This window comes from Chelonia mydas, chromosome 22 (genome assembly GCF_015237465.2).
Source record: "Chelonia mydas isolate rCheMyd1 chromosome 22, rCheMyd1.pri.v2, whole genome shotgun sequence".
Taxonomy (NCBI): Eukaryota; Metazoa; Chordata; order Testudines; family Cheloniidae; genus Chelonia; species Chelonia mydas.
In genome coordinates this window covers 10219488-10231843 of record NC_051262.2, presented here as the reverse complement: position 1 = coordinate 10231843, position 12356 = coordinate 10219488, and the positions used below count along the sequence as shown (strand labels likewise).

At 49.9% G+C, this 12356-nt stretch overlaps 1 protein-coding gene across 1 annotated transcript in view; it reads right to left on the bottom strand.

Annotated features, from left to right (window-relative positions):
- Positions 1–12356, bottom strand: part of LOC122463514 — a 53887-nt gene that overhangs the window by 34289 nt on the left and 7242 nt on the right. Inside the window, exons 7-19 of the mRNA XM_043533853.1 lie at positions 11130–11354; positions 10321–10470; positions 10044–10147; positions 9224–9441; positions 7043–7263; positions 6599–6745; positions 5606–5770; positions 5014–5165; positions 4548–4716; positions 3581–3689; positions 2281–2426; positions 1213–1338; positions 97–276 (exon numbers count right to left, since the gene is read on the bottom strand). Of these exons, the coding sequence (XP_043389788.1) occupies positions 97–276; positions 1213–1338; positions 2281–2426; positions 3581–3689; positions 4548–4716; positions 5014–5165; positions 5606–5770; positions 6599–6745; positions 7043–7263; positions 9224–9441; positions 10044–10147; positions 10321–10470; positions 11130–11354 (2112 nt within the window). The remainder of the gene's footprint in view (positions 1–96; positions 277–1212; positions 1339–2280; positions 2427–3580; positions 3690–4547; positions 4717–5013; positions 5166–5605; positions 5771–6598; positions 6746–7042; positions 7264–9223; positions 9442–10043; positions 10148–10320; positions 10471–11129; positions 11355–12356) is intronic.

Below are 12356 nucleotides of genomic sequence, written 5' to 3'. Positions count from 1 at the left end.
CCACCCCCTCCTGTCTCAGGGATTGAGCCCACTGCAATGGGAGATTTGCATCTGACTTCAACAGCAGCAATATTTGGCCCTCGGCTGGCAGCTCACCTGGTGTTTGGCAGAGATAACCTGGGGGGCAAGGCTGGCAATCTGCCAGGCTCTGTGCCCCTGGGGCTGGGCGGTAAGTGTGCTCGGGGCATTGCTGAGGTGCCAAGAGAGTGATGGGGTTGGTGAGATTCACGCCGCCACAGTAGTGTCCAGGGGGGCATGGGTAGGTCACTGGATCCCCTGAACAAACAGAAAACAGGAGCATCAGCAGAGGTACTCTCACTCTCAAGCCAGAACCTTCTTCCCAAGCCTCCTGCTGGGCATCTCTCATTGGATCCTATTCAAACACCCACACGGACAGAATCCAGCCACAAACAGCACCCCTCTCTGGAAGACTAGAACTACAGAGCACAGGGGAACTGGAGATTGAATTTGGCTTGGGGACCTTCTCTAGACCAATGACTCTCAACCTGTCCAGATGACTGTACCCCTTTCTGGAGTCTGGTTTGTCTTGTGTACCCCCAGGTTATCCCTCACTTATTTACTGCTTGCTTACAAAATCAGACATAAAAATACAAAAGTGTCACAGCACATTATGACTGAAAAAAATAGCTTACTTTCTCATTTTTACCATATTATTATAAAATAAATCCCTTGGAATATAAATATTGTACTTACATTTCAGTGTATAGTAATATAGAGCAGTATAAACAAGTCATTGTCTCTATGAAATTTTAGTTTGTACTGACTTCGCTAGTGCTTTTTATGTAGCCTGTTGTAAAACTAGGCCAATATCTCGATAAGTTGATGTACCCCCTGGAAGACCTCTGAGTACCCCCAGGGGTATGTGTACCCCTGGTTCAGAACCACTGCCTAGATTATAAAGCCCTGCTTACATTTACAGAGCTTCATAAAACAATACAAATTAATAGTAATAATAAAAGTATAAGGTGCATAAAGTATGTATTTATTCTTTCCTCTGCAGTATCCAGCACTGGTCACTCACTGATGAAGACAGGGTACCTTACTGGATGGACCATGGATTTGTCCAAGCTTCCTGTGTTTCACTTTCCAGACCCCTACATCAGTACCCACTTGACTGGCTCACTGATCTCACACATACACTTTCCTCTGTGACACATAATCAGTTATTCCCACTGTCTCCCAAGTCCCAACCTGCTTTACACCAGTGGCCAGGTGGACAGGGCAGGCAGTCCTCTCTCCGCCTCGCCCCTGGGACAGCTCCAATGGTGTTGGGGGGGCATGGTGTGGGCACCTCGGAGCCTTCCTTGCAGTAGAAACCTAAGGGAGAAACAAAAAAATGTTCTTTCTGATGGGCAAGGTGACTCAGTGGCTATCTCCCTCGGACACTGCATTAGCAGCTGCAGGGCTTTGGGTGAGCTGTTCGCACAAAGAGCCACAACAGTCACATTCAGAGCTTGCCAAGCCAACAATCCAGCACTGTGAATTTGCACCAGCAGACACTGGCATCATTATGTTCCATCAACCACCTCCTGACATTAGCATCACCTGACAAGTCAGAGGTGAGAACTGACAGTGGGCAGAGTCCAGAGCCCCAGGAGTCCCGCTCCAACATAAAGCTAAGGCCAGAGGGCCAGTTATCTCCCCTGGCAGCTGAGCCAGAAGAGCCCAAACTCTGGGACCCTATCTCCAGCCCAGAGTGGATGGTTTGGGGGTGATAAAGCCAAAACTGACCATGCAAAACACTAATTCAATGTCCCCTTTTGACACCAAGGCATTCCAAGACATAACCAAAGGGCAAAGCATGATGAATTATCACGTAGGAGATCAGAGCTTAGGACTCAAGGCTCTTGTTCTGAATTCAGCACAGAACAGGGACCAGCATGCAGACAGCTTGCTCAGCCCCTTAGGGCAGCACTTACTAGGACAAGAGGCATTGGAGCTAGACTGGGGCTGAGACACAGAGTTCAGATGGGCTCTGGGTTTGGGCACCAGGATTGCTTGGATCTGGGATTTTTGGTCAGGTATGTCTTTGTTCAGAAATCATGGAAATGGAAGGAGCTGATGAGGAGGCACTAATGAATGCAGCACTTTCAATACAGATAAAGATCCCCTTTACTCATCCTAAACTGATGGCACCTTCAAAGCAGGGGTCAGAACAGGTCATGCAGAGATATCAGACACTTGCTCATTCAGAGTCCCTGGCTGGTTAAAACCAGATATCTACTGTACACTTTACATACCGCTGTGATTCTCACTCACCTGCTGGGCAGAGACCCGCACGCACCTGCCCCCAGCGGCATTCAGTCAGGGAGCTCCAGGAAAAGTCATGGCCCTGGGGAGTAGACTCAGAACTCCCAGCCTGGCAGAAGTACCCAGCAGCACACTTCCCCTCCAGCCGCCCGCCCCTGGTGTAGAAGAGAGCAGTGGGAATTTACATGGGAAGCTGGTGAAGATGTGCTGAAGGCAAACACTAGCTCATATGTTGGACCCTGCCTGCAACGTACCCATTGCTGGCAAACTGAGGACTTTATAGCCATAAAAGGTGCAGGTGAACTGCGGGACTGGGCCCCCATTTGATAAAGGCAGAAATTAGAGGGGAGGTGGGCTCCTGAGCTGGAATGCTGGCTCAGACACAGGCCCTTTCCGTGACCTTGGACAAGTCACTTCAGGTATAATTGACAAGGACATTCAGTGAGACCCAGGCTCCCAAGTGACAGTCACTTTTCAAAATGGGTCTTAGGCTTCTAAGTTGCTCTGATGCCTTTAAAAACGTTACCCGTCACCTCTCTCTGCCCCAGTCGACCATCCCCTCTATACGATGGGGTGACGATGTTTACTATCCTTGAGAAATGGGCCTGAACTCAAACACAGCAGCCCAACACTGCCAATGGTTTGCGAAGTTCACTTCTGCCTACAAAATTTGTGCCTGGGGCCCATCGCGATAGACCCCCCCACCATGAAGCTATTGAGCACTAAATAGCTAACGTTCATATAAAGAGTCAGTGAAGTGCTAAGCAGAATCATTTTCATTTGCTTTCTGGGAGCAGAAATAATCTGCAGAAACTACTTTAAGCACTTTTCCATACTCCAAGACTGAATGAAACCAGCAGACTGTCCCAGCTGAGTTCTCAGTTTGCTTGAGGAAAGGCCAAAGGGTGTTCCTGAATTTTCTAGTAATGTCTGTCACGACATGATAAATGTCTATAAAATAACAAATGGTTTACAGAAGGGAGACCTGGCGCTTATGGTCTCCCTCTCTCGTAGCACAAGAACAAGGAGAGAGTCTCAGGAAACTGGAGACAGTATCCAAAGCAGGACAGTGCAGAGGCAAAGGTGGAGGGCTCCCTCCACACAGCTCTCAGTGGCACAATCTGGGCTGGAGTAAAGGTTTCAGTATGTATACTGGGGTCACTTCACTAACTACTGAAGTACAGCCACCTCTGGGGTGGAACAAAGTAGCTGCTCAACCATGCACAACAATGCAGCCCAACTATTTAGGGCAGGGAGGAAGAATACCAGCTCCAACTGAAACTACAGAGGCAACAGGCAGAATAAGGACCTGCAGTAGTGACCGGGTGAACAGGGCAGACATTCTCTCTCCTCCCTGAGGCCAGTCATGTCTGGAGGGGTGAATGTGCCATCAGGACACGGAGCAGGAACCAGTGTACCTAACACAGAAACATGAGAGTAAATATAAAGCCAGAGAGGGCCTGGAAATGCTTTACAGTACTTCTGTCATGCAGGAAGCCCATTATTTGAGGTGACTATACTCTTTTGAATTGGGAAGTCCTGTCCCATGTCTCAGGGTGACAAAACCAGCCACATCACCAGCATGCTCTCACTCACAGGGCATAATTATTCACATGCTCTGTGCTGGCATGGAATTACTCCAGGTTATCAGGGTCTGATCAGTGCAGAGGGCATTGCAGAGCCCTTAAGAGCAAATCTCTGCACCCTGAACTCAAGGCATCACTGAATGAAGAAGGGCTCTGCTTGGTGCCTACCTGTCTGTTCACGCCCCAGGGCAGTTCCCCCATACCTGCTCTCGGCTTGTCATCTCACACATACTTACACCACTTCTTCTCTCCCCGGTTCCCCGTCCCACCCCAGGTTGGAGGAAGGTATGCACAAGGGGCCTGATTCTTGCCTGCCTGCCACCTGGTCATTCACACTAGTGCAGAGGGAGTGCATTGTGATTGGATAATGTTTTACATCCATATCACACAGATGTAAATGATTCCACCCGGTACAAGGCAAAAGTAAGTATGGCCCAAGGTTTACTCCACTTCTGCTCCCCCATTCCCCAGCCTTTAGAAGAATCCCTCCTTGTTTGGAGTGAGACGCACTGACATAGGGCCAAAGGGAAGACATATACCCAGCAGAGAAGCGACAAGGAGCGGAAGGGGAAGCAGCAGTCGCAGTGTGACGGGGAAGGGCATATACTGGCACTTGCTATACAGCCAGGCCAGGAGAGCAGTATGAGTAGTGTGTGCTGCTGTGTGTGTGAAGGACTATCCCATACATACCTTCAGGACAGTAGGTGTGTGGAGGGCAGGGTTGGGGGTCTCCTGCAACTGCCTCTTGGCAGTAGAAGCCTGGTTGGCAAGGAATGCAGGACTCAGAACCCCTGTTTGGCTGGTATTCCCCAGTGGGGCATGGGGCTGGGTGGGCAGACCCAGAGGAACAGAAGTGACCCTAGGAATCAGAAACAGAAGGAAGAGAAATGCACAGCGATCCAAACAAATTCAGGGTCTGTTTGTAGGGCCAACTACTGGAGCTGCTGAAGCCTGTGGCAAAACTCCTCTTGACTTAACTCCTCTTGACTTAACTTGACTTAACAGAGGCCCGTGGCCTCTGCAGCTTCTCTTCACATGAAAGCTGGAAACTCTTTATCTTAATGTTAACTGGCACTGTTGGCTGTCACCAGCGGGCAATCCTGGCAGAGGTGCCAAAGACTGAATGGAGACTCAACCCCCAGTCAGAGGACAGTACCTTGGGGCAGAGGAATGCGGTGGGGCTGAAGGAGCTGAAGTTCGCTGGGCAGTAGAAACCCGCAGCACAGGGTCCTGTAGGTGAGCTCAGACCGATGCTAGCACAGAAGAATCCAGGATAGCATGGCACACAGCTGTCCTGGGAGGAACCACCTGGGTTGAGGGGTGGGGAGAGCTAGAGTTACAGGGGAATGCAGATGGGGGAGGAAGAGACCATCTGAACCACAGTAACATCAGTGTTGTATTTGCTATGATAATTGTATTGCAATCAGCTGGCCAGGATGCACACCACTGCCCCCAACTGGCTGGAAACAGAACTGCCCTACTGTGTGTCATAGGCACTACACTGCTGACCACTAAGGGAGAATGTCCCTTAATTCAAGTGATAGGGGCCTGTGCTTTTGTAGCTGACAGGTCTGAGTTGCATCTCTGGTGTTGTCCTGGATTTTCTTAGCGGCCCTGGTGTCCAGCATTGTGACCAGCATAATGTTCCCAGGTAGCTACATATTTGTTACCGTATGCTGTGCAAGTCGAAATTAGGCCCCGCTGCTCTGTGGATCCCAGGAGAAATCCATGAGGGGAGCCGCACTCACCTGTGGCATTATTCAGGGTGCCCACTGGGCAGGCGACTGGGAACTGAGTGCCCTCCGGACAGTAGTGTCCAGGTGGACAGGGCCCATTGAGTGGGAGCCTGGGTGTCCTGTGTGGGATGGCATCGGCAGCTCCTCCTGAGCAGTAATATCCAGCTGAACACAGACCTGCCATTGGGAAAAAGAGGGTGCTCAGGGTTCAGCCCATGGCACTTAGTTCCATCGAGGTCAGGGGAAGAACCTACCCCAGCCCCAGAACTAGGAAGCTGGGCCAGGACAAAAGCAGCTTTCTACTGTCTCCTCTACAGATAGCATCCACCAGGGGCTCCCCTATGTCCCCACCTCCATCTTCTCACTTCCTGGGCCCTTCTATTCTCGCCTGACCTCCCCTCCCACAGTCTCTACATCCTCCCCCGCAGTCATTCACAAAGACACCCCCAGGCCTTTCTTTCATCTCCTGGTTCCCCTTGTGACAATGTCCTGTGGAATGAGCTCAGTTTTTCCTCTCTTCCTTCATAACTCAAACCTTTGCATCTTGGCATCATCTTAATTGCTCTGTGCTAGAGAGAGAGACAGAGATGAGCTGAGGAGACGGCAGAGAAGGAGAGAGCACTGGGGGGCTAGACAGAAAAGAGAGATGGGTAGAAAAGAGTAGGAAAAGAGAGAGAGAGAGCAGGAAGAAAGGAGAGAGAGAAGGGGGACAAGAAAAGGAATTGGGAGGGGGAAGCTAAAGGACTCGAGATGACAGATTCAAATCCCTTTACACAAAAACTTGATTAACAGAATGACAGAGCGAGGAAGTGAATGAGAGTAAGAGAGAGGGAGGGGTTTGGAGGGTTCCTTTAACTCCCTTCCTCTGATCTTTTAGGAATCTCCACCACCTCCTGGCCTCATCCAGCTCAGAAAGCCCCACTCCCTGCCCTCCCCACATGAAGCAGGTGTAAGCCTCAAGGACCTCCAGTGCCTGGTGGCCCTGGGTCTACCAGGACAACTTACCATCTGGTTCCCAGTTAGCATCCCCTCTGCAGTACCTCCCCACTGGACACAATTTGCATGCAGCGGGGGACAGTGCCCCATTCAGATTGTTCATGGTACCTTCAGGGCATGGCAGGGGCATTGCAGCCTGAGCTGGACAATAGTAACCTGTAAATACAAAGAGGAGAATTAGGCACTCCTCATCAGACAAAGCACCTGCCTTGGAAACCTGGCTCCACTGACAGTTAATGGCAAAACTCCCATTATCTTCAAAGCAGCCAGGATTCCACCCCTTGAGCCCTGGGCTCATTCACAATATTTACTGCCCTTAAAAGAAAGGAAGGCACTGCTGGGTCTGGTGCACGGGGTGGGTGGCAGCAAAGGGGAGCTGTGTGCATTTCTATGGGGTCCCCCTCACACACTGCACCTTCCCCTCTTGTTCTGCTGTACAGCTGGCTGCCTTACCTCTGGGGCAGCTGACTGGCTCCACAGTGGCAGCATGTCTGCAGGCCATACCAGCTGGGCAAGGGAGGCAGGTGCTTGCTCCAGGCATAGGGCTGAAAGTGCCTGGCTCACAGGGTATCTCCAGTCTGGTGCCAGTGGGACAGTAGAAGCCACTGGGGCATTTGTAACCATGAATCCGATCGGAAGGGCAGGGAGCAGAGTTTCCTTCATGGCAAACATACCTGTGAGTGGGAAGAGAGAATTCAAAGAGCTGAAACATGGGCCTCCGAGCACTGCTCTGATGGAGGAAAGGGAATGGGGGGCTAGGCACATTTGGGACTTTTTCTTTTCAGTGAAAATGACTGGTAAAACATTTATTTGTTTCTGCTACTGCAACTGAGGGTATGGCTACACTTGGAGCTGGCGGTATAAATTCCAGCTTGAGCAGACATACCTGCGTTAGCTCTGATCCAGCTAATATGCTAAAAATATACCTCCAGCACTCAGTGTAGATGTACCGTAGTGCCCACAACATGCCCCCATTTTTATTTAAATGAACAGGGCTAAACTGCTCAGCTTCCTTTGTCTTCAGTCAGAGTAAGGGTGCAGCCACTGAGCATCAGGCCATGTTCATTTGGGTCCCTACCTTTGTTTATGTATTACTGAGTCACATTTCTGCTACACTGCTCCACAGAACACCAATTCCAAGCTTGGGCACCCCTAACAACTTCTTCAAGCTACCTCTCATAACAGCAAACAGACTACAGTAATTACCTATGGATATCACAGCCCCAGTGGTGACATAAATACAACAAGTATTTAATAAGCTCGACCAATTAAATCCTCATTCCCCCACAACCTCTCCCATCTCCCTATGGGCTAAGGCGACCACATGGACCCTGCAGCATGCCCTAAAGGATAACGACCTCAGGCCAAAGGGGGACTGACTTCCCAATCTCCCCGAGAGAGGCTGTCCTGCCAGAACCGTCTCTCTGATACTAAATGGGGTCCAGCTTCCCCCCATGTGGGTGCTTGTCACCTGATCACGTCACCTCTTAACTTTCTCTTCAATAAACTAAATACATGGAGCATTTTCAGGCCCTCACTGTAAGGGAGGTTTGTGAGATGGATGGACAATGGCCTAACGGCATTTTTCCATCTGCATAGTCTTGGATTGTAATGTTGCCTTCTTATTGATTATTGCACCCCCTTGTGGGAGAAGAGTTTAATGCAGGAGGAAAAAGGAAAACAAAAACAAAATGTTCCGTGTTGACAAATGGTACATTCCTTTTGTGATGCCCAAGGAAAGATCTCTGGGCTAAATCATGAGTTTGTAGCAAACTAAACATCTCTGTATTGAATTTAGTGCTGGTGGAAGGCATAAGATTGACAGCCATGGAGACTGAAGGCTTCTGTACCATCTACAGATCAGACAGACCAAGTGCAGGCTTCATAACTGACCTGAAAGGACCAGCACCCCTCCAGGAGTGAGAAAAGTATGGTCTCTGGGGTTCTGTTAATCCTTGACATCTGTCTGGAGATTGTCAACAAGAGGGCCAGTTGTGTCACTGGGCCGGACTTTCTGTGGCCCTGCATCTTAGAATCATAGAATCATAGAATCATATACTATCAGGGTTGGAAGGGACCTCAGGAGGTCATCTAGTCCAACCCCCTGCTCAAAGCAGGACCGATCCCCAATTTTTGCCCCAGATCCCTAAATGGCCCCCTCAAGGATTGAACTCACAACCCTGGGTTTAGCAGGCCATCCTCCCCCATCATTTACACCAGTGCAAAGAAGGCTACAAAATGAACCAGGTGTTGTGTGGTTGCAAGTTACATCCAGCTGGTATAAATGATTACACACAAGGTGCAGGACAACAGAGATTCAGACCCAATGTCTTTTGTGGTTTGAACTCCTGTCCCAGCAGAACTGGAATGTTATCACAAATGCTTTTTGCATAGGTCTGTGAATAGCCACCTGATGGCAATGATATTTGATGAGCATCAATTTGGGCTGGATTCTAACTGGTGACCTAGGAGGCAAAAGCTCTATATCCTGTTACCAATCTACAGGGTCATCTCAGTCCTGTGCCCCTATTTGTCAATGATGACATGTTATTGGGTTCCCCGATGTTACTCCCAAAGGAGGCCTGAAGGTCTCGGTTTGTCAATATGAAAAGGAGAATGACCACATTGCCACACCCTGCATTACACGGCGCTGTCTGGGACAGATCAGACAATCCCGCCTGACCGCAGTACTGTCCCGCTGGGCAGGGCTGGCACTGCTTCTCTGCTCCCAGGCCCAGGGAGGTGGAGTAGGTTCCAGGAGGGCAGGGCATAGGATGGCTTGTGCCACTGGGGCAGAAATGCCCAGGAGGGCAGATGTCATTTCCAGGCAGAGGTAGGCCAGCAGATTCCACCTGTGAAACAAAAAATAGAGAGAAAGAGGAAGAGAAAATTAACACATAGGAAACATGGCTTTCCCAGTTAGTGCTGCAGAAAGACTGGAAAGCATGGATGTGAGCTGCGTGTTGCAGGTCTGCTCCCACTGGAGCTCTCAATGCAGGACTGGACTGGCTTAAAAGCGGCCCCTGGCATGTTGGTTGGTCCAATGTTGGCCAACATTTGTGCCATGAATTAGCCAGTGGGTTTCTAGGCAGCACCGCACCCAGGTGAGAGGTGCAGGAATAAAGACATTGCAGGGACTGATTCCAAGGCATCATCACATCTCAGCAGCAAGGCCACCGCCTACTCTTCTCAGCATTTATCAGGAGTGGAGCTGCCTCCCAATACCAAAGAGCTAACCCGCAGCATGTGAAACATCACAGTACTCTGCTGGAACGATCCCAAACACTGCAGCTTCCATTGGCATTACTGGAGTGTTGGGGAGTGATTACTCTAGAACATTATAGTGTTATCATTAGTAATAGGATAGAAGCCCTTACTCCCTAGTTCAAACCCAAGATCACTGCATTGGGGATGCCATCGTGGGCAGCCAAGCCATAGCCTGGCATTCATTCACCTTGTGTCTGATGGGGGCTGGGTGGATGGCTCCCCAGGTGCAGTAATAGCCCGAGTGGCAGAGCCCCGATGGCTGGGACAGTGCTGTAGATGAGCAATACATGCCTGAAATGAGCAGAAAAGAAATCCAAAGTGAGGGGGGTCTCCAGAGCTCCTCTATGTTGAATCTGCTGAGAAAGTCAGCAGGGAGTAACTGAAGGCAGAACTTGATCTTTCATCTTTCCCCGGAGTCTTCCCTCAGATGCTCTACAGATTACTTGTGCCAGACCTTTACTTACTTGGTGGGCAGGGCTCACAGTCAGATTCACCAGTGGCACCAGTCTTGGGTCCAAATGTACCCCTGGGACACGGATGTTCTGTACCAAAGCTGGTGCCGAGTGGACAGAAGTACCCTTTAGGACACAGCCTGGGTGTCTGTATCCCAGAACCTAGAACACAAAGAATGGCAACTTGCTCTGGAGATTTCATGATTGTTTTTCTTGTGACTAGGGAGTTTTTATGTGTTGACCCTAAACTCCTACCAGAACATTAAGCCTTTCTTGACCCACTGCTGGCTCAGCTAAATGCAGGATGTCTCAGCTCTAGTCCTAAATTCACTGAGCATTATGTAGAGGATGCCACCTTCCTCCCAAGACTGGGCAGAGTCAGGGCAATGCGTGAAATGCTCATTGTAAGTAAATCTTGCTGAGTGCTTTGGATTCTGTGAATCGAAGGTGCTACAGGAATGTCCATCATCATTATTACATTGCTATATTTGTCTGGCTGCAAAGCTTCATGGCTTGAGGATGGCAGAAATGTCTAGCGTTGTCCCACCCCTAGTGGCCTGCTGCTTGACACTCTTACAGGTGTATTTCTCCTTCACCCAGTGGCGGAACTGACCTGCCACCCTTCCCCTCTATACCAATGCATTTTGTGCCCACCTGGCAGAGGCCTACTGAAGTGAATAAGGACACTCTGAAGTCAATGGGAATTGCACCTGTGTGTCTCGGAGAACTTGCCCCATTGTGCTTAACCGGAAGACACCGTTCTCAGCCTTCCCTCAGCAACAGACATCAAAAAAACACAGCCCTCCCCAGAACCCCCTCACTTTTGCTGGATGGTTCACAGAAGAATCCTGCTGGGCAGATGTCACATGATTCTTTCCCTTCCTGTGTCTGGTGGGTCCCCTTCTCACAGGCCATGGGAATGGCAGATCCTGCAGGGCAGGAGAAGCCACGGGGGCAGCGATAGGAGAGAGGAGTGGCTGAGGTCTGGCCTGGTGGGCAGTAGTAACCAGCAGAGCACAGTCCCTCTGCAGCAGTTTTTCCTAGCCCTGCAGTTATGGAGGAAGAAGAGCCTTTTGGTTCCCATCCTATCGCTCTGGTGCCTGACCTCAACACATGCCCAGTTCAAATCAGGCAACAAATGTTCTCCACAGTGAAAATCCAGCCTCAGAAAGTCAGACGCTTATTACTGCATCACCGAGGCAAGCCAGTTACTGCACCAATCAAAGCAGAGCTCTGCTATGCAGTAGCTGTCCTGGGGAAGCATGGGGTTCTGGTTACAGCTTTGAGTTGGGATCAAGGAAGTCTGAGTTTCATTTCCTGCTCTCCCACAAATTTCTTGTGTGAACTTGGGCAAGCCACTTCACCCCTGGTTCCCTATCTGTAAAATGAGGACAGTAATCCTTCTCTATCTTGAGGCCAGGTGCAGGAGGGCAAGTGAGTTAATCCATGTGAGGTGCTCAGATATTACAGTGATAGGGGACAAATAAATGCCTGGGTAGACAGACAGAAGGCGCAGACCACACAAACAGTAGTAGCTATCTCTGAGCAGTAATATGATCCTTCACTTACAGTAGCTCGTGGCTGCTAACCAGTGTCAAACACCTGCCCGCCAGGCTATTTCTTGTCCCTGGACTATGAGGGAGACATCTCTGGCACTGAGATCATACAGTGCCTTTGTCTTTCTGTTGGATCTTTATTTATGATATTGAGAAAGTCCTATGCTACCGCACTCTCCTGAGCCACACCAGATATTTCATTCATGACTCTGGCACTGAGTATGTGGGCAACGTGGTAGCAAGTGTCGGCCGCTTTTTAAGGGTTTAAACCCCAAGGGGGCAGAGGAAGTGTGACCGGCCCAAAGTGGTAGTAAAGAGAAACTGGATGAAGCTGAACCAAGGAAACCATTGTCATACGAAGAAACCCTTCTGAATGGTGAAATGTCTGAGCCTGGAAGAGGCACCCAAGGGAAGCGTTGGAAGACACATCACTTGAGACATGTAAAACTAGGCCGGACAAATACCCTGTAGGAAACCACCCCGCACTGGCCA